The following is a 21,677-nucleotide window of genomic DNA, read 5'->3' as shown; positions in this document are numbered from 1 at the left end:
TTTGGGAGAAACGCAGGGAAGTGAGGAAAAAACTGCCAGCTTGTTTGTGGGAGGGAGGTCACAAACACGACACAGAGAATAGAAAAATTAGGAGGTGCAAAAGCACACACCTCATGTGTTTCAAAAGGGTTTGCAAGAGGCCTTGGCTGGCTTTTTCTCACAACAAACATTATGTCCCATCTGCACAGCAATATTGCTTTTCACATAGTCACAAAACATGCACTGTGTTTGATATAATTAATCATCAAATGCGAATGTGCCAGTGTTATCTACGAGTCCCAGATCAGGGTTTCCCTGCATAGAAAAGTGTAGAATTGTTATGGGTTTAATTATTTAAACTTGATAAATAAACAATAACTAACATTGAGAGAGATGTCATGGAGACGCTAAGCACCGAATGCTAAGTCCAGATAATGATTCTCAGAGGAGAACGTTCCTCCCAGAAGTAAGATTGAAGCTTAATTCTCACAGGTTATGAGTGAGCTAGAACATTCTACCCATTTCAGTGGCAGACCAAGTAGCCTAACCCTTTCAGATGGTGGACATGTCTGACAATTTACATTCATATACTTTTAAAACTTTGATAGGTTTACATGCTGGATTTAACTTCAGTGAGGTATATAAATATACATTATGTAATGATAAAAATATGAATGCTTCAGCCTAACAAATGCATCAGCGTTTTACATGGTATGGCTGTTATTAGGAGCTATGCATTGTTATATTGTAAATGCTTATAGCGAGTTGGACCACGGTCTTGGAATGGTTGTTTGTGTTTTACTGTAGCCATATTCCTTCCTGTGAGCATATTTCACATTTCAATGTCCTGTCAAAGTGTTTCCAGTATATATGATGTCAGCATCTAACCCTGCTGGCTGCCGTAACACTGCATCAGTGAGATGGATGTGGTGTGTTGTTCACTCGAATTGCATCATTATCTTCTGCCTTGAAAGGACATTTATGCTTCTTCTGGCTTACAAGATACGAGTCCTTCTTCAAGGAGATGCACAGCACTTTGACACCGTTTTATTCCCCTCTACTCTATGTGACCGATCCGTTTTTCTTTCGGTATTTATAAGTGTTCTGATGCAGCTCCATATATAGAGTTCCAACTGACAAGAGCATTTTATAGCCTGGAATTCAATTGTGCTAGCAGAAGATCCGGTTCTCTCCCAGTACAACTGCAGAGATGGCTCTTCCCTCACTCAGGGCCGTCGCCAGGGCCGTGCGAGTTGTGCGGTCACACAGGGCCTCGCGCGAGGCCTAATAAACTAGTCAAAATGTGAGAAAAGGGCACAGACCTGTGGAAAAAATGCAATATAAATGTTTTTTTTTATTGTATTTAGCTTACGAAACCTTCCCACTTAACATACCTAAAATGTATTGTTTTCAGTTTTTATTTTCTTTTAAAAACTATAAACCCACAGCTGATGTTTGATAATGCTGTATTATACTGCGTGTGACCTTGATTCACGCCTGGATTACACTATGGCTACGTTTTTTGAACGGGAAAACGATCCGGGATTACACATGCAGAATTGCACGTAAAGATCTGTTCAGATCTCTTATCACACTAACACGCCTGAAAACGCACATCACACCACCATTAGGCTAAAGAGCATATCAAACAGGTGATTTACGAGTTTGAGCTACAGCAATCAAGGTATATATTTTTCTTGGCTAGTAGCATAGTCTAGAATGTTGTGAGTTTAAAATGAAGCCGTCAAGCCATACAACCAACGCCAACAGTCACCAACAAATACATTTCCATCCCCAACAAATACCACATTTCCAAACCTTGTTTCTCTGGTGCATATTCCCTGCTTTTAAAATAATCAAATCCAAAAAGAAAGCACATTTTTATTTCAATCTCTCATTGTTAAATGAGAATTAAATCTCAATCTGCACTGCTATGATAACACTATTATAGCCTAACTGTTCACCTTATTTATTCATGTATATTGTAATTGTATACTTTTACCAACAAGACAAAATTAAGACGATCCATTCACCCAACTTGGTCCTGGAGCGCAGCGCGTGAGCGCAGCGTTCCATGTGCCTGGATAAGGCTGCCGTGTTACTCGGTTCACCACATCATCGGGTCGTCCACAGACGGGCCTCCCATCTTCATAAGTTCCTCTTTTCATTTTTTCCAGTAATCCAAACTCCATATCCAATTCCTGTTTGGATTTTTGATCATTGATTCACACATGAGCAAACCAATTCTTAGGCTATTGTTTAATGATTACAGATCAGGATTGCTGACATAAAACCATTCAATACCTCTCGTCATATTATGGGAACTATAACATGATGGAGTGATTATAAGGACTAGCCTATATATTGGAACATTTGGACTGAATTAGATTATTGAATAGAGAATAGAAAAAAGAAAAGGAGAGTGCAAGTTCAGACAGGTGTGATGAAGGAGCTGATTGGTCAGGAAGCTGGGGAGCCTACCCACGCGTATAGCGGCATATCTCAATAAAGGCTTTTTAACTTTTTGCCAGTTACTTTTATTTGAAGAGAGGATATTATTATTTGAAGTGTCTACTCTTGGGGGGGTATGATTTGAAATGTCTACTTTTTGGGGGGAACCTGTAGGTTTAACATTGAATAGGCCTACAGTTTAATTCATCATTATTATCCACTTGCTATTTTTTGCGTGACTCCTGTTATTCCAAATTGATATTAACTTGTAGGCCTATCCACTAGGCCTATAGCTCAAACTCGTAAATCACCTGTTTGATTGTTATAATGTGAAGTGAACACAGTGTTACAGTGTAGCCCTATTCCTATCGTTTTTACAAAAGCCTCTGGATCTGCCTATTACACTAGAACGCAGCTCCGGATTTTGATTCACAGTGACATGAGCACCGTCGCATCGCTGGATGGTACAGCACTGTTTTTGCCACCATGTAAGCCTGTAGAGTCACAAAGGACAAATCCAATCAAATTTGGTGGGGGAGGTTAAAAAGCTGACCACTCTACCTCTCCTCATTGGGCTAGTTACTCCTCAGAATTGCCCTCATAAATCTTCTCTGTAAAGAAGCGGACTGCACCAAAGGCAGCCTCTGATGGGAAGGTCGTTTTAAAGGTTGTCAGGGACAAAATATAACGTAACTTTAATGCCGGTCAGAAAGCTATTGTGAACCTGATATGGGAATAGAGGACAGTGAAAGAACACCCTACATAATTTCATAGCTCAAGATGAAGTGAGCTGGCCAACCTAAATTATCCTTGTCTTGACTGATACTGTAAGTTGTACAGTACTGTCTGTCCCCTTGTCAATAAAATATATTATCATACATAGTATATATTACTAGTATAGTATTTGACAGGCAGGCTTTGTAATAAATTCAAACATCACTGTAAATTCATGCACTCATGCAAATTGTACGACACATTTCTAGGAAAATCCAGACCTCACATATTATCTCTCTAGTAAATGCATGCAACCTTTCCCTGAAAAGGGTTTCTTAATGAAGAACATGTTTGTGCTCATATGAGGAAGAGGAACAAGGGCTTTTGCATACACAAAGAACTGGCACGTAGCAGCTCAGAGGCAGAGTGAGAGGACAGTCACATTTAGACATGACCTCTGTCTCTGTATCATTCTTTTAATTGGCTGCAGGCCCATTTTCATCAGGATTATTTATAAAACCCCACAGCCAAAAAGCAAATGCGTGTCACTTTTATTATTTAAAAAACACGAAATAGATTTTAACATGTTTTTCTGCTTTTGTAAGAATATTCAGGTCTGCCACCAGTGGTCTGTTTGTGTTTTTTCCTGTGTCGGTTGAGCCTAATGGGTTTGAGCCTAATGGATCAGCTCTCAGCATGGCTGAGACACAGAGGGACAGGGGCACACAAAGGGCGTTTCCTCTCAGTTCAAATATACCTCATGTCATGGTTTTAAAGGGAACGTTCCCTCCCAGCCTCAAGATGTGGGAACTAGGAATGCTAATCCCACGTTTGTTTGGGAGCCACCACAAAGTAGTGTGCAGATTAGCTTCTTCCATAGTCAGCCAATCATAGCCAGCTAGGTTTGTCCTGCTTCAAGCGCCAACACTAGACTATGCTCTGTATATTTTTACCTTGGACGATATAACTTGGAAATGTATTAGCTGAGTCTTTATCATTGGAATGGGAACACTTTACCTTAATGTTACGTGAATTACCATGCAATATGTAGTAGCATTAATATAGTTACATAACTGCTACAGTATGTAACATTTTCCCATGTTTTACATACAGCATGGGGAAGGAGTGTGTGGATGTGGTATAAGGGCGACATAAAAGTAATTGTATCAAAACAAGATCTATTTAGATACACTCACCCCTAGAGAGGCCCACTACACTGGCACTTTGAGATTTGTTTGAAATATAAAGTACATTAAAAAGCAAATGTATTATCATCATTATTATTATTATTATTATTATTATTATTATTATTATTATTATTATTACTACTACTACTACAGTAACTTGTTACATTTGTGTAATAGCCTAAGCTGCTAAATACCATGTAACCACATACTGTACTGTAGCAGTTCTTATGTAGGCCCTATACTGTACAATGTTACTACAGTACAGGTATTACTATAGTAATATGATAATGAACTTTGTGACATGATCGGGTAAAGATCTTAAGTACAGTCTCTGCCAAATAAACATTGTATTAATTAAGGTTTTTTTTTTTCAATCAATGTTAAAGTCTATCTAAAATGGACTGGCAAGCCAAGCAGCTCTACTGAGAAACGTGTATGTGACTGCTGTTGTCCTCAATCACCCAAATCTACCATGCAGGCTCAGAGCTGATGCCCAAAGCCCTCTCCACCAGGATCATCGGGGGGATCTGGTGGTTCTTCACCCTCATCATCATCTCCTCCTACACGGCCAACCTGGCGGCTTTCCTCACCGTAGAGAGGATGGATTCTCCTGTGGACTCAGCAGACGACATCGCCAAGCAGACCAAGATCGAGTACGGAGTGGTCAAAGATGGTGCTACCATGTCTTTCTTCAAGGTAGACTAAGAAGTACTTTTGACTTCATCTAATATGAATGAGGTAAAGAGTGAACTGAGTATTGTGTTTCACACCCAGTGTTCTCACAATACCAAAATTATAACTTCGATACCTGCTAAAAATATCTCGATACCGATACTGAAACAATACCACGGCAACAAACTAAAACAGGAAAAGTAGGCTAATGGAATAAACAATGTCAGGTGTAGCCGACTGATCTCAGTGTTTGCTGTCTGCTGAGGCGGAGCAGGAATGTGAACTGTTTAAACTAAATAAATTACATATAGCCTAATATTTAGGCCTAATTGTATTATTCTATTAATTACATAAATGACAAAATCTCTACATTGTAAAATAATAAGCTTGGGATGCTACAATTATAAGCTGAAAGTGTCTGCTCTGTTCCACTAGTCTGATACTCAGATTGAGTTGCCATTCAGATTCAGGGGCTGGAGCCAGGCTACTACCCTCTCCTTCACTCTGTCCATGCGGGCAGCAGAGTGGGTCGCAGCCTTGCAGCAAAGAGCAACGGTGTTCACGTTATGTCATGACGAGCTCCAGAGGTTCAGATTGACTCATTGATGTTATGAGGTTCTCCAGCTATTAGAATTGGATTTAAATATTGCCAAAAAGGCGCTTTTGATTTCGGAAATCCCCTGCCACCGTTGAATCAATCAATTTACTAAATGAAAATGGCCAGTTGTTAAAGGAATGAAACTTTTTATAATAACGAAATAGCCTGTACAATGGGTGTTGTGGTAGCCACAGTCAAAAGATTTTCTAATTCAATTTTTCCCTGTAAATACATAAAGTAAAAACTACAGATGTTTACAGTACTGTATGTCCAAGCATGTTGTGTTAGCAAATATCAGCATATAGCCTACTCGGAATGCCTTGCATAGCCTACCATATAATGGAATAAATAGCCTATCAGGGGATTTCACGGATATCGAATATCTGACAAGCACACACTTTAGCATCACACTATAAACAATTAAGTAGGCTATTTCCAGCATCTGTTTATCTGAGCAAACTAGTCTGTTCTGACTCAGAACCCCAAAATGGGCTCTAAAGTAGCTCTAAAGTTTTATGATGGGACAGGGAAAGAACGGTGATTATAATTTCATGAGCGCTAACTTTATTATGACTTGGCAGCAAACCGTCAAAATGTTGGACAGACAAATATAGTATAATAGTTGTGGGTGTGTGTATGAGCGATTATAAGCTATCCAACATATCCAACGCAGTTGCGTGCACCATCTGATCACAGTATCATTTATGTGAATCGGCGGTATCCAGGTGGTTTGTGATACAAACTCCATCGTGACGCAGGCTACATACCGTGGTGCGTTCTTTTTGGGGGGGAAGTTCTCCTGGCGCATGCAAAACTGTTATTGCCAATTCTATAGTGTTGGGAAATGGATGGAAAACAGGTGTTGTGATTGGCCAGTATGAAACTAAACCCCCACCACACCCACATGTATTTTATTAGCGTAATCAAACTTCTTTTACAACTGCGCGAGGTTGCACTATCATCCTCAGTCACAAAAGTACCGATTTTGCTAGAGCGTCCTCACTTTTGTGTCTGCGTTAGTGACAGCGTCGGATTCAACAAAATAGGGCCTATAATGTTTAATCATAACTTTTTAACTGACTTTTCCAAATTGTTTTTTTTCTCTCTTGTCAGAGAAAAAAATCAATACCATCAGTTCCCACTGCAAAAGCAAATTCTCCAGCTATGTTCTTCCATAATGACCCCCCCAAGTTTCAGCTTTTGCCTGCAGGGTTTTGACTTTTTTATTTAGAGTTTTTGACTTCGATACTTCTGCTACTATGGTATGAATAACATATTCATGTTTCACAGTTATGTCTCACATCCTATATCTGTATGGCATTCAATAGCTAAGAGGCTTTTATCCATAGGGTGATTGTCCCAGTTTTACACTTTCAAAAGTCTCTGTTGAATAGTTCATACATGTGTATGTAATATTGTGGTGTCTACCGAGTGCTGTCTTTGAGCATTCCCCAGACCTGATGATGTAATCAAGAATGTTGTTGGATCTCTGTGGACATTCATTTCCAAAAGCCTTGGTCTGCTCAAATTGGACTCTTCCAGCCTTTCTACGTGGCTAGTTTCTGCTGGTTTTGGATCTTGATCTATTTTACTATGACAGATATGTTTCTCAATTAGACTCTAATTACATCAGCTCATAAACCACAGAGTAAATTAAAGTATCGTAATCAGAATTTAGGTATTGTTTCTATTTCATAATGACACCAGTTGTGAGCCCTGACTCAAACTATCTCCATGACCTTTTCAGAGGACTGTATAACCTGATTCTCTCTATTCACTCTAGATGAGGACTCAGTAAAAGATACTTCTTCTCTCCTTCACCACGTTTACTTGTGTGCTCGCTGGATATGATTGTGGCATTATGAAAAGAGAAGAGATTAAAGACACACAGGTGTCTTTAATTACCTCATTAGAAGTGATCAGCTCAAGTGCCCTCAGTTTCTTCTCAGTATCACAGGGAGGGCTAACGAGCTTGACTCAAGCAGATGATGGAACTGAAATAAATACTGAAGAGGTTGGGAAGTAGCTGTAGATTTATCAGGTCAAAATGAGCAGGAGTCACTGCACAGCTGGTCCTTTCAACATAACACACCTTATGATGCATTTTAAAATGATAAAAAGTAAAATATAAATGTACATTTAAATAAATATACATTGGAAAAGTATGTATTTTATTGTTAAACCAACAGTGCAGATGATGTTAAAGGGGCAGGGGCTTAAAGTTCAGTTCACTTCAGCAAATGTTGTCGTTGCCAGAATATGTAGATTTAACATTAATTAAATTAATAAGCAAAATAGGCTACCAGCCATCAATAGCTAGCTAACTACCTAGTTGCTTATCCTATGCAGCTGTTAGTGATCATATGTAATCATAATAGCTAGCTAAAATGTAAACTGGCAACAGGCAAGCTATAAAGCAAAAGTTAGCTGGCTTAGCCAACCAGTTTGTTAGCTAAATTAGATAACATTGTTAGTTAACGTAGGCTAGAAACTGAGGTGGCATCACAAATAATTATTTTGCTGACGTTACAGGATTTCGCTGATTCCCACATTAGGCTAGGAAAGGTAGGAAGGCTAATGATAGTTGGCACATCTGCATCTGGTTCAAGAATAGATAACATTAGACTACTTCCAAATCAAGCTATTCCTAAAGTGCAATCAACGAAAATGAACAGTAGGCCTATTTATACTTTGTTTGGTCACATACCTGTTTGTCTCAACGTAACTCATCACTGTAGTGTTGCTTGCTGAGTGCTGATGCTGACTTCTTGCTGCTTGAAATCATCTGCCAGATTTGTCGGTTTGCCGCTTAATCTCTACTGGCTACTGGGCCCGTTAGGCAGTGTAGATGAAAGAGGGTGCGAGCATGACTCAACAACTACAAACAGTCTTACTAGATGCATGGTTTAGAATAAGTTATTTTGGAGTAGCAAAGAACCAGCAATCACAGGTATGTCCAGTTTTAGGATATATTAATATCCTAATACTTTCTCATAGCACACAGGCAGACAAACAATGGATGTTTCAGCCACAAGGCCTTCCTCAGCCTTGAGGAGGCAGTCAGATGGGCATTCAAATATTTAATTCAATTTATGATATTATTAATTGTTAAAATACTTTTAGATGGGGGCCACAGGCATTACTATTTACAAAAGAAAAGCGTTGCCAAAAAGCCTTGCACTTTGGCCATCAAAGGGCACATGGGCAGGTGCTTAGGCACCCAAAGTCGTACTGTTTTCAGTGGATGGATGCGTTTCTAGTTTGTTTGTTTGACTGTTAGCAGGATTACCCAAAAACTACTGGACCGATTTTCTCGGTGGAAGGGTGTAACATGGGCCAACTTAGAACCCATTACATTTTGGAATGGATCCGAATCATGGGCTGGGTCAGCAAATGTAAACAAAACGAAGCCAGCTCCTTGTGTGGGGGCGCTAGAGACATAGGGTTTGGACTGGGGTAGGTTTTTTAGACTTAGGCTCAGGACCTCTTATTTCTCCAGGGTAAAAATAAGCGGGGGAACTCTGTTGACTTGGGTTCAGGAGCCAAAAATTAATTCACCCTGTTGGGGGGGGGGGAGGGTGTATCGGCCATATCGTGACGCGGGAAGGTGAAAGAGACAAGTGGTTTTGACTTGCATAAAGCGCTCATAACAGTTGCTGCAATGTCCTGCTCGCACGCACACAGCCACGAAATGCATTCATGGGCAGAGGAGGTCTGTGCTTGAAATGGTATCCTGACAGTTAAATTAGCTATAGTATGCTATAAAATGTGATGATGATGAAAAAGCATATTTCTTGACATATTTCTTATCCAACTCAAAGGCTTGGATAGACTGAATTTGCCCTGTATTTCTTATTTCATTTTGTGCAGAATAGATATAGAATTGTATAATGCCTAGTTATCTCTAGAGGCCCAACTATCCATTTTTTAAAACGGAAAGATGAAAAGATGTGGTTGTAGTAATCTTATTCATACTCTTGGATATAATAAAATCTCACCTCCATTAGTAGTACATCAAGCAGCCAGGGATATGCAGAATAACAGGTGCTCAAGGTTGAAAGCATTCATTTTCACTACCATTGTAGCACAAAGACTGAGGATCGCCTTTGTTGGCCAATTCATTGTAGAGAAGGTGTTCATTCCAGCATGTATCAAGTGTCACTTTTTGATGTTGTCGAACGGTTTGTTGGAGATTCAAAGCTATTTCTGTCCTTTTCAGAAATCAAAGGTTTCCACTTTTGAGAAGATGTGGGCTTTCATGAGCAGCAAGCCGAGCACGTCATTGGTCAAGTCCATCGAGGACGGTATCCAAAGGGTGCTCAGGTCAGACTACGCCCTTCTTATGGAGTCTACTACCATCGACTACATCACAAAGAGGAACTGCAATCTGACACAGATTGGAGGCATCATTGACAGCAAGGGCTACGGGATCGGCACTCCCCTGGGTAAGGTCTAATTGCCCATCCTTATAGCCACTGTATTGTATAGCATTGTTTACACATAATAAAACAAAAGAATAGCAAAAGCATTCCTTTTTTCAACCATAATAAAGCAGACACTTTGTGTGCATGCAGGCTCCCCGTACAGAGACAAGATCACCATAGCCATCCTGAGTATCCTGGAAGATGGCCGTCTCCACATGCTGAAGGAGAAGTGGTGGAGCGGGAACAGTTGTCTGGATGAGGAGCGGCGGGAGACGGGCCCGATGGGCATCCAGAACCTGGGGGGGATCTTCATCGTGCTGGCCTCAGGCCTGGTCCTCTCCGTCTTTGTGGCCATCGCCGAGTTCGTATACAAGCTGAGGAAGACTGCGGCACGCGAGCAGGTAGATGTCTTGAAGATGACAATCAATGAAATGAACCACAATTTGAAAACCTCTCTGAGCCAATATTTCCTGTATCGAAATGCCCCTTTCATTTTTTTTTATAACATAAATTCAATTACAGATCATGTCTGTTGTTTCTGTTGTTCAAATTCATTGGTGGACTTGGCTACTAATTGTACTAATTTCATGACTATAATAAATATATACACATGCTCTAAATCAGAGCTGTACGCTGTCCATGGCTCTCAGTTCAAATAAACCATAAAAGGATTTGCATGCCCTCAGCTAATCCCTAGTGCTATTTTGCCCATAAAAGCGCAGCATTTACTTTTAACTAGCATAATTGGAAATTGGAGCATAGAGAATTAATATGTTATTAGTCATTGCAGATGTCAGATTACTGTGAAACTCAACAGCTGCAAATCATCAGTTATACAACCAAGTGGGTTGTTATAAGCATGCCTGGCTAGTGTAGGAAATTGGAACGGATAGACACCGTGTCTATCTGACTGCATGTATATTTGTAACACCAAACATTGCGTGGGTTGCATGGGGCGATGTTAGTGCAGTCTGACATTGCTGTGGGCCACGTGGAGCCACGGCACATACAACACGAATGGTTCCATGGTGATGTGTGATTCACTATTGGACTGTTGACGCTCTTTGCTGTCAGAACAACTTAAACCTAAGGAATTTACCCCCCGTCCCTTTCCCCTCTTTCTCCTTCCTCAAATCCCCCCATCCCTCCCCTTCTCGCCCAGAGGTCTTTCTGCAGTGCCATGGTGGACGAGATCAAACTGTCGTTCACCTGCGAGAGGCGTGTGAAACACAAGCCCCAGCCCCCGGCAGCAGCGAAGACAGATGCGGTGATCAACATGCACACCTTCAACGACCGACGACTCCCGGGAAAAGACAACATGACGTGCAACACTGGGATGACCCCCGTGTTCCCGTGACAGTGTGTGCCCCCCAGGGGAATAGCCTCCTGAGTCAGGTGACAGGAGCTGTGCCAGAGACCAGGGACAACGGGATAGAGGGAATCACCAGATTCACTATTAACCACAGCAACATGGGGACACTGACAAAACATGGGCATATCAAAATGGCGGCATCAGCAACACAGGTATGACAACATTCAACGACGTATTCCAAAAACGGAAGGAAAAGGAAACAACAGCATCTCCAAATAATCTGTATTCAAGTCTGCTGCGCGACTCTAAAACACACCCAAGGAAATACCCAACAAAGTCTCAATCAACAACAAAGATAGAGGCGTTTTATTGGACAAATTGAAGTCAGAGAAGAGGCATAGCTGAGCATGGCAATAAAAGAACTACAGACAGACAAGGATGGGCAGTTTCCACTGGAGATCAGTTATGTCACACACACATAGCACATCAAAGTCATTCAACGTTCTTACCGATTATCCTTTACCTAATTACGCAAGAGACTGGGCCTCTTTTGGCTGCAGAGATAATGTTACCTCAAATGTTGTCCAGGCTTAACATGGGTACTGGACTTCAAGTCATAGGCTTAATGACGGAAGACACATTTGGACATATGGCTTGGACATTTAAGACATCGTAAGGAATCTACCAATTCGAACCTGCAGCTGTTGACAACGCTGGAAACCTACCACATGAGGATGAGCGTAGATCATTCAGTGAATAAGGAATTTAAATCGACTATTTCAATGCACAAATTACAAAGGGATAACATAAGCTGTCCCAAGTTTGGGGAACATATGATTTATTTTTTACTTTGAAATAATATTTCCACACATTGTGCCATTTTGTTATTGTAATCCAAACAGTACAGTATATGGTCAGACTTGTTTGTGCTTAAACACATTATTTGCAGGTGTTTGTATACAGTATCTATATACTTTTTTATGTAGAGAAATTTGAGATCAGAATAACTTGTCAATTGCCAAAGATATGCCCATTAGATGGTACATTAAACTAGCCTGGCATCGCCATCCTGATCATGAGATCACATTCTGTTTCTCTCCGTGGATCAGTCTGGTAACCCTCCCGTTCAGACAGATTTCCCGATACCTGACCTTGGACGGACCAATCAGAACCTTTTATCTAATATATTGCGGGTTTGATCCAGTGACTGTACAAAGGAGCGCCATTGAGGCACTTTCATAAAGATGGCTGCCGCTGATGTGGAACGGTCTGTTGAATCCGCTATTGCGACAGTATTAAGCAAACTGGACGGTATATTTTCTCTAAAAGAATAACAAATAACTGCACTTAAAGCTTTTGTTGATGAGAGAGATATGTTTACTGTACTAGCAACATGATGTTGTAAAAGTTTAATTTTCCAACTCACCCCACTGGTCACCATAAAGATGGGGTACAGTGAAAACCAAAGTGTCATTGCCCTTATTGGTTGTTCAATTGCATCCAGAGGCATTGATCTGTGGCTATTGATAACGGCCCTTGGAAATCGAAAATGAACTGAGAGTTTCCAGACTAATTCAAATGTGCGAATAGGTCTGGCGATGCCAGGCAACGGCCAATCGATGGCCATAGAAGTTCTGGATGGGAGACAGAGAACACTCCTCCTGCATAAAGTAACATGTTTTTTGGCATCTTAGTAATCAATCAAACAAACAAATGAAGGCTATATTATTATTGGGAGCGTGGTTGTATAGTCAAATCCCTTGAAAGAAACAATCCTCCTACAAAAGTGTCTAAACATGAATTCATTGCCTAGTCTTAATCCTTTCTTTTAAGGACAATATCGAGAAGCTTTTGGCACACATTAGGGAAAAAGGTGTGATACCAGGCTGTAATCATTAAGACTGAACCGGAATATGTGTGGCCATTGCCCATTAATAAAACTTTTTATAAATGGACTACAATGGCTTTGAGTGGTTTTTCAAACCAATAGCCATGTAAACAAGTTGCGTTGTGTTCCCTCCTTCTTCTGTTGCTGGTTCAGTGGTGTGTTGGATGGAGGATATGTGGCTGAAACCGTGACCCTATGACTGAGGTTTCAATGCTATCATTGTCTGCTCAGTGAGCTACAACATTCTGGTCTTTGTCCAGGTGTTTACTGTGTGGCCATAGCACCAGTGAATGTCCTTGGAACTCGCACCAATTTGCTATTTTCCATTTTGCTGGCCTGATCTAAAAGCTTTCTGGCTGCTGAGGTTGTTTCATGTGAGCATTGTGTAAAATCTGCCAAGGCAAACGAGACAACAAACTGACTATTGGTCTGGAAGACGGCCCTGAGTGGCTAATAAGACACTCATTGTTGTGGATTTTTTACATTTGAATTTCCAGACGTGGAGTGAGATAGAGATCATATGCTAAATAAATATTTATAATGTCTAAATGATAATGAGATCAACAAACAGGCAGATTAATACAATTTTGTGCGTATGTGTTGACTTTTAACGCCTATGAACTGTACAATATAACTGCGAAAAGTGTCAAGCTGTAGGATACTACGGCTGAATTCCGAATCGCATACTACCCTACTATATAGTATGCCAAAACAGGATGTAGTATGTCCCAATACATAGTATGCCAGATGCAGTATGGCAAAAATACCAGTATTCTGCAGTATGTAAGCCAGCAGGCTTTTCTGGCTATTCTGACCCACAATCCTGTTCGCAGCGGAAATGTGCGTCACATGTGCAAGTCGTGACAGCTGTAGACGAATGTGGCGTTATGGACAGCGACGGCGCAATGTTATGACAAGGTAGTATGTCCCAATTGGATGCCTACTGCTTGAAAAGTACGTACTTTCTAAGGGCAGCTGTAGTAGGTACTGGTAGTAAGAAGTAGAAGTATGCGATTTGGAACACAGCCTAGGAGTCTGTGAGCTGCCAGAACAGGGAGCTGAGGAGACAGCAGACCTCTGTGAGGTTCATGTTGTTTTTAAATCAAGACAAAATATCCTAGGTTCCACTTTTTTCAATATCTAAGATTCAAGGAAACTTAAATCTGTGTGACTTATCATTGGTTTGGTAGAGATTAACTGTATACATGTTTATGAATTTCCTTCAGAAAATTAGAGCATAATTATGTAGATAAGATGAACAGGAGAAAAATGTATTTTGCTAAATTTATACTGGTAAATACAGGTGCATCTCAGAAAATTAGAATGTTGTGGAAAGTGCATTATTTTCTGTAATTTAATTCAAAAAGTGAAACTTTCATATATTATAGATGCATTACACACAAGGTGAAATATTTCAAGGCTGATTGCCTCCATGCCACGCTCCATGTTGATGCTGTAATTTGTGCAAAAAGAACCCTGACCAAGTATTGTGTAGTGTGAGTATTGAGTGTATAAATGAACATACTGTACAATCATGAAGATTAAAACAAAAAAGCCTTGAAATATTTAACTTTGTGTAATGGATCTAGAATACATGAACGTTTCACCTTTTTAATTAAATAACGGAAAATAATTAACTTTCCACAATATTCAAATTTTCTGAGATGCACCTGTACATGCATTTTGTTCAGAGTAGAACTTGGTATAGATTTTTCTTTGATTTCAAATGTCACTTTAACCTGATCCCTTTTCCCATACCCACAACCTCTATTTATCTAATGAATATGATTGAACTCCATTATAATATATTGGATTATGATCAACAAGAACAGAAAATTAATATATCTTTGTTTATCAAACAATATGAGGTGTATGTGACATTGTAATCTTGAACTACCCCAAACTGTAGAAAACACCCTTATAATAGGACTTTTGTGATCTAGCTGCCTCTTTATTGAGTGCATTGAAGCAGGTGGTCTTAAGCCTGACCCCCCTTTCCCCCTCCCACACACACACACACACACACACACACACACTGGCTGTAAACACTTCATTTTCCTCCTGATATTCCACTTCCCTCAACTTCGCAAATAGATGAGAGTGGACAGAGTTCTAAAAGTTCTGAAAAAGTAAGCTACAGTGAATAAGTGTTCCATAAGCAGTACGTGCTCTGAGTTACCGTTATTCTTGAGCCACAATGAATACACCTTTCTTTAAGAAATGATTTCCTTTGAGATGCACTTGTGTATCATTTGACAGAAAACCTCTCAAACAATTCAATGATTATGTTGGTGCCAACCAGGGTTTTCTTTGTGGACATGCAGAATTTCTATGAATATAGTTTTTTGTAATGTTTTGTAACATTTTTTCCTTGTAACTGTATGTGTTAAGAGAAGACCATTATTAGAACTGACACTGAAGTTAAACATGAGGAAATACAAAATATAGAGAAGGTATGGATTATTTTCTTTTTAACACACTGTGAATAATTCAATTGTACAGTTTGCTGTATGGGTTATATGATTTTAAAGTTTTAAATAAAAAATTTAAACAATAGTACTCCTGTTTGGTGATTAAATACAACACATTTATGTATTATGATAGTTAGACTTCCTTACTAACTCTTGATAACTACAATAATTAATGAAGCAACAATGTACAGCCCTCAGTGGAAAGTTCCTACCTATTAAAGTCACATTTTGATCGATTCACTTCATTTTGTACTACCCTTGGTGGCAAAATAGGCAGTGTCAAACACTAATTTCTATCATTAAAAACATATATATATATATATATATATATATATATATATATATATATATATATATATATATATGTTTATGTGTGTTTTTAATGATAGAAATTGGTGTTTTAAAAATCATTTGACACTGCCTATTTTGCCACCAAGGGTAGATATCTTGGTCGACACCGAAAAGATCTGGTGATCATAGTTGATTTTCAATCACAATCCGAATTATGAAAATATAGTGTTCCCTTTTTGGATTACTTGTTTGATCTATTGATAGCGTGAAACTCAATAGTCAATATCACTAGTCTGACCTTTTGATTAGCTATCTAACTTGCATGCTCATTGACAGTCATAAGCAGAGATGGCAAAGCCTGCTCAGGCACCATTGACCCGTGTCTCGCCCCATACATGTTTGAGAGCATGGTAGAGCATCATCTGATCCTGTGGCTTGCAGCTGCTGTGGCTCATTCATATGGGGATTGATTGCCCCAATCGTATTTATGTTCAACATAATGTTTTTGAGCTTACCATGTTCATTAGTAATATTAGTTCAGTAGCCTACTTAGTTAACAAAACCAGTGGTCACTGTAATCTCAGCCTCAGACAGTCCGCCCACAAGCTGTCACTCAAAACAAAGGATATGTCCAAAAGTATACATTTTTATCATTTAAAAGAAAAAGAAAACATCTTAAAGTAATTTCACAATGGTATAGAATATAAATAATCATACAGTATTTCGAATTTCAGTCCTTATTAGAGATGTGAACATCTGTTACAGTACATCAGTAAGGCAACACACAAACCCTCATCCTCCCTTTATGGCCTAGATTTGATATTTTGCCATGATATTTTACTACTTCTTTAAAATCGTATAAAGATGAGATCAGCATCAAATTACATTTTATATATGGCTGCAGCTGTGGGTTTTCAAGCAATTAAAGGTGTGCCCATGTTTTATAAAATCAACAGTTGTGGTATCTCAAGCTCTCTCAAGAAGAACTTGTTTCCATCTGCCATAAAAATCAATTTGCTTATGGTGGAATATGTATTTTAAGTCACGTTCTACACGAGCCTACTGCTACTGTACCTAAACACTGGAGTATACACACCCTGATATATCAGGCACAGTGGAGTTGTAATATACATTTTTCAGTTTGCTTTTTTCAAGTTGTGTTGTACAATATAGTGGAGGAGGTGGCAAAGGCCTGTTGGTGCATCTCAGTCATTGTGACTCACTTACAGATGCGCCCTCATGTTGGAGTGTGAGTGAGTGCCTAATGCGTGGGGCACCCCTGCCTTGTGAAAAAGATGAATGGAGGCTTTTTGAAGTATCCATCTTCAATGTCTGAGAATGGGACTACAGCAGAGCTTACAGACACCCTGAGTGATCGTTTGTCTATTCTCAGTGCAAAGCACTCATGGAAGCAGAGACAGACCCTTACAGGTGGACTCTCTCACGCCTAATGGAATTGAATGTGGTGAAAGTAGCTATGTTTCCATCCACACGTTTCATGCGAATTAAGTTATATCGAATTAAAAATGACTTATGGAAACAGTAAAATTCGATTCAAAGTCATGAAAATCGACAAAAAGTTTGTACTGTCGATCTCGTTGGATTTTCTCTTGTTCGATAAAAGGCTTTTGTGATAAATGCTTTATCCGATTTAAAGCTCTAGATGGAAACGCACGTTCACCGGCTTTATTCGCATTCATATTTTTAGCGATCCTCACATAATTCGATTGACAAGTGGATGGAAACATGGCTAGTGATGACTATTCTCAGTCGAATGGTCTCAAACAGACCCTTTCTACCAATCATGAGTCCCTTATTTCCACATTACTGCTTTGGTGTTAGCAGATAAAGCCGGGTTGCATGCATTGGAGTCGGTGGCTCTCTCTCTTTGGGAGGGAGTGTGTTGTGTGCATTAATGATATGATCAGCTCTGTTTGAGCTGTGGCTACTCCCTCTCTTTTGGAAGGAGTGTGTGTTGTGTTTGGCTTTGTGTTAATTATGTTATTGATTTGATGTTTCATTTGTTTCATTAATTTTATTTTATTTTGTAAGACTATATAATCAATTCTTGATTTGTTCTTATACTTCCTTTCTCCTTGCCCCTTTGACCCCGGGTTCATTTTATGTTACTCCATCCCCTGGATTGACCTAAGGGACGAAACAATGAGACAGAAATGTATTACAAAATACATCATCAGCTGCCCAGCGGGTACCGGGGTTCGCGCCCTGGTCTCACCAGATCCGAATCACTGGCCGGATCCCACAGGGAAGTGACATATTGAGCCCTCACTCCCGAGGGTGGTTAGTTTAATTTCAGCACGAGGGTCCACTGCTCTACAGTGACCCGTCTAGCGTCGGAGTCACGGTCACAGACTTGTGAGATTTAGGTAGCTGGCTCTCTTCCGGATCGCTGACCGTGGGGGTGTTCGACAGACCCTCCACAGCAGTGACAGGGGACAAGTGGACAATAGGTCAGATGTGATTGGTTACCAAATTACATCTGACCTAAGGGATAAAATCCTAACCTTAACCCAAGAAAAAAAATAGTACAGTATATCAGAATGATGCAGTCTGTGTGTGTGTGTGTGTGTGTGTGTGTGTGTGTGTGTGTGTGTGTGTATGAGTGAGCATGCATGTGTGTGTGTGTGTGTGTTTGTATGTACTGTAGGTGTGGGTCTGGGTCTGGGTTTATGTGTGTGTGTGTGTGTGTGTGTGTGTGTGTGTGTGTGTATGAGTGAGCATGCATGTGTGTGTGTGTTTGTATGTACTGTAGGTGTGGGTCTGGGTTTATGTGTATGTGTGTGTGTGTGTGTGTGTGTGTGTGTGTGTGTGTGTGTGTGTGTGTATGTGTGTGTGTGTATGCCAGTGTCTTTCAGCATCTCTGCTTGTACGCTCAGTATACCATACAGTATATGCGTGACCGAGCGTGTGTGTATATGTGTCATGTTGCGGACCCGCCGACAGACCGCGACAGAGAGAGATTGACCTTGCTGGCGCGGAGGCGGCAGGCGACTGTGTCAAAGAAGCCGGGGGAACCCCGGGCCCCGGCGCCGAGGAGCAGCGGGCGCATAATGAGCGATGGGTAGGGGCCCGGCTCCTAATGGGAAGATTTATTATCTCTCAGTATGAATGAATCCCTGTGGACAGGCGGGGGCCAGGAGGAAAGCATCAGGAGTATGTAAAAAAGCAAGAGGGGCCTTGGGGGAGGGGGGGGGGGCAGATAAAAAAAGAGATGTAAAAAGAGGTGGAGGGAGACGTGGAGTGAAATTAAAACGACAGCGCGGGAAGAGACAGAGGAGAGAGGGGGATACGGAAAGGTTGCGGAGGGTAATATCCATGCAGAATTGAGAATGATGGGGAAGGATAGGAACAAGAATAAGGGCAGGTTAAAAGTGAATAATGCGAAAGCGAAGACAAAATCGATGAGCGTTAAGACAGGAATGGAAGATGACGGCGCATGAAATGGGGTGTACTGTAGGTGAGAACGAGGGCCCTGTGAGGGAAGGGGCGGGGCCACCTGAGGTAGAGACCGACGAATCAGGAGATCGAGCAGAGAATGAAACAGAACGAGAACAAAGGCAAATCTGAAGGAAAACGCATCAAAAAGCGATACATGAATATGTCGGAACTGTGTTCATGTGGTTTGCATATTCTCATTCATAACCAATGAATGAATAGGAATACTGTACATACAAACACTGCATATTTCTTAATTGAAACCAAACGAATGCTGTGTACATTGACACCGCCCTCTTTGCCATTGTGGGAACTTACTCCCTCCATCGCTCATGCTTGTCAGCAGTGATGTAGTTGCTGGGCTGGCAGATGTCCAGTGTTTCTCCTGGTGACCTTGACGGTGCCGTCCGCGGGTACGATTCTGACAGGCTCTCCGGGGCGAGCCGACGGCACCCAGCTGCCATGCATCATCGACCCGTTTGAGGGTGAGTGGAGCTTCTACCGCAGCCGACCCTGGCCACGGCCATCTCCGAGGGCCCGGAGGGTTGTAGAGCTGCACTGGAGGAGTCAGAGCTGCACCGGAGGATTGCTTTGATATGGGGGACAGTGTGCAGTGAACCTTAGTATGGACGATGACTGAACCCAAGCTCCCTCCAGGAAATCGTGGATGTGAAAAACAAGAGTGCCGCATCACTAATATTCTCAGCAGCCTTTGACACAATATCCCACTCCATCCTCCTCCACCTTTTATCTGTCCACCTCAGCCTCTCCGGTACTGCCCTCACCTGGTTCCAGTCCTACCTCACTAACCGGAAACAGTTGGTCTGCATCAATGGCTCCAGCTCATCCCCAGTCCTGTCAATCATGGTGTCCCCCAAGGTTCCGTGCTAGGCCCACTCCTCTTTACCATCTTCATGCTCCCACTCGGTCAGATCATCCGCCACCACGGTCTCAACTTCCACTGCTACGCTGATGATACTCAACTCTATCTCAGCACCTCACCATCCACACCGATCCCCCCTCAGTCACTCATCAGCTGCCTCACAGACATAAAAAACTGGATGACCACTAACCTACTCAAACTCAATAGCAAGAAAACCGAGCTCATGGTTGTGTGGACCCCGGCCCTGCTCCGGAAGGTTGGAGATCTCATCCTTCAGGTTGATGGCTGCGCCATCTCCCCATCCCCTGAAGTCCGCAACCTGGGCGTCATTCTGGACTCCACCCTCTCCTTCCGGTCTCAAATCAACTCCACCACCAAATCCGCCTTCTTCCACCTCCGGAACATCTCCAGACTCCGGCCGTATCTCTCCGACTCCGTCACTGAGACCTTCGTTCATGTATTCATCTCCTCCCGCTTAGACTATTGCAACGGAGTCCTGTCCAGGCTACCGGACACTGCCCTGGACAGGCTCCAGTATGCAATGAACTCAGCTGCTAGGGTTCTCACCCGCACTAAGCCCTGGCAGCACATCACCCCTATCCTCATCCGCCTGCACTGGCTCCCGGTCAAATCCAGCATCACATTGATTGAATTGATTGATTGATTGAAACCTTTATTTATACTCAGGTGAGCTCTGAGGTGAGGCCACCTCATTTGCAGAGCTGCTGAGTGTACAACAAAATAGAACAACAAAACAATGTACAGTGCACTTAGTTAAAAACAGTTACAACATGTATCATAAAGAAATGAAATCAGGCATTTAAATTCCTTTAGGGAAGGAAGAACTTCCAGCTTAAACATACAACCTCCTTCTGCTCACCTACAAAGCTCTCCACGGCTTGGCCCCCCAGTACCTCTCCGATCTCCTCCACCACTACACCCCACCCAGACCTCTGAGGTCCTCTAACAAGGACCGCCTCGTCAAGCCTACTGCAAACCTCAAGACCTTCGGGTACAGAGCCTTCAGTGTGGCAGCCCCCACCCTCTGGAACTCTCTCCCCAAGGACATCCGCCATTCACCAACCCTGGACAAGCTGCTCTAAAAACCCACCTGTTCACCTCTGCCTATAAATTATAGTTCTTACTGTTCCATGTTCTTACTGTTCTCTGGGATGTCTTTGCTTTGTTTGTCTCTCTCCTGTAAAGCGACCTTGGGTCTATGAAAGGCGCTATAAATTAAAGTTATTATTATTATTATTAACATTTGAGTAAGGATAGTAGCATCTGCCTAGTTAAACATTTTGTGTAACGAGTGCATCACAAACAGAGGCTTGAGGTTAAATGTAAAAAG

General features: G+C 41.4%; 1 protein-coding gene across 2 annotated transcripts in view; it reads left to right on the top strand.

The window, feature by feature from the left end:
- Positions 1-11,555, top strand: part of grik3 (glutamate ionotropic receptor kainate type subunit 3) — a gene marked incomplete at both ends in the record, with an annotated part of 89,311 nt that extends 77,756 nt beyond the window's left edge. Inside the window, 4 exons of one of the 2 annotated variants that reach the window (XM_084445130.1) lie at positions 4,810-5,027; positions 9,821-10,046; positions 10,176-10,426; positions 11,076-11,555. In XM_084445130.1, coding sequence (XP_084301256.1) covers positions 4,810-5,027; positions 9,821-10,046; positions 10,176-10,426; positions 11,076-11,555 — 1,175 coding nt within the window. The remainder of the gene's footprint in view (positions 1-4,809; positions 5,028-9,820; positions 10,047-10,175; positions 10,427-11,075) is intronic. The other variant, XM_084445131.1, reaches the window with a different exon arrangement.
- Positions 11,556-21,677: the final 10,122 nt, after the last annotated feature.

Source organism: Borostomias antarcticus (assembly GCF_949987555.1).
Source record: "Borostomias antarcticus genome assembly, chromosome: 10".
NCBI classification, from domain to species: domain Eukaryota; kingdom Metazoa; phylum Chordata; class Actinopteri; order Stomiiformes; family Stomiidae; genus Borostomias; species Borostomias antarcticus.
This window is presented reverse-complemented; position numbering and strand designations above follow the sequence as displayed.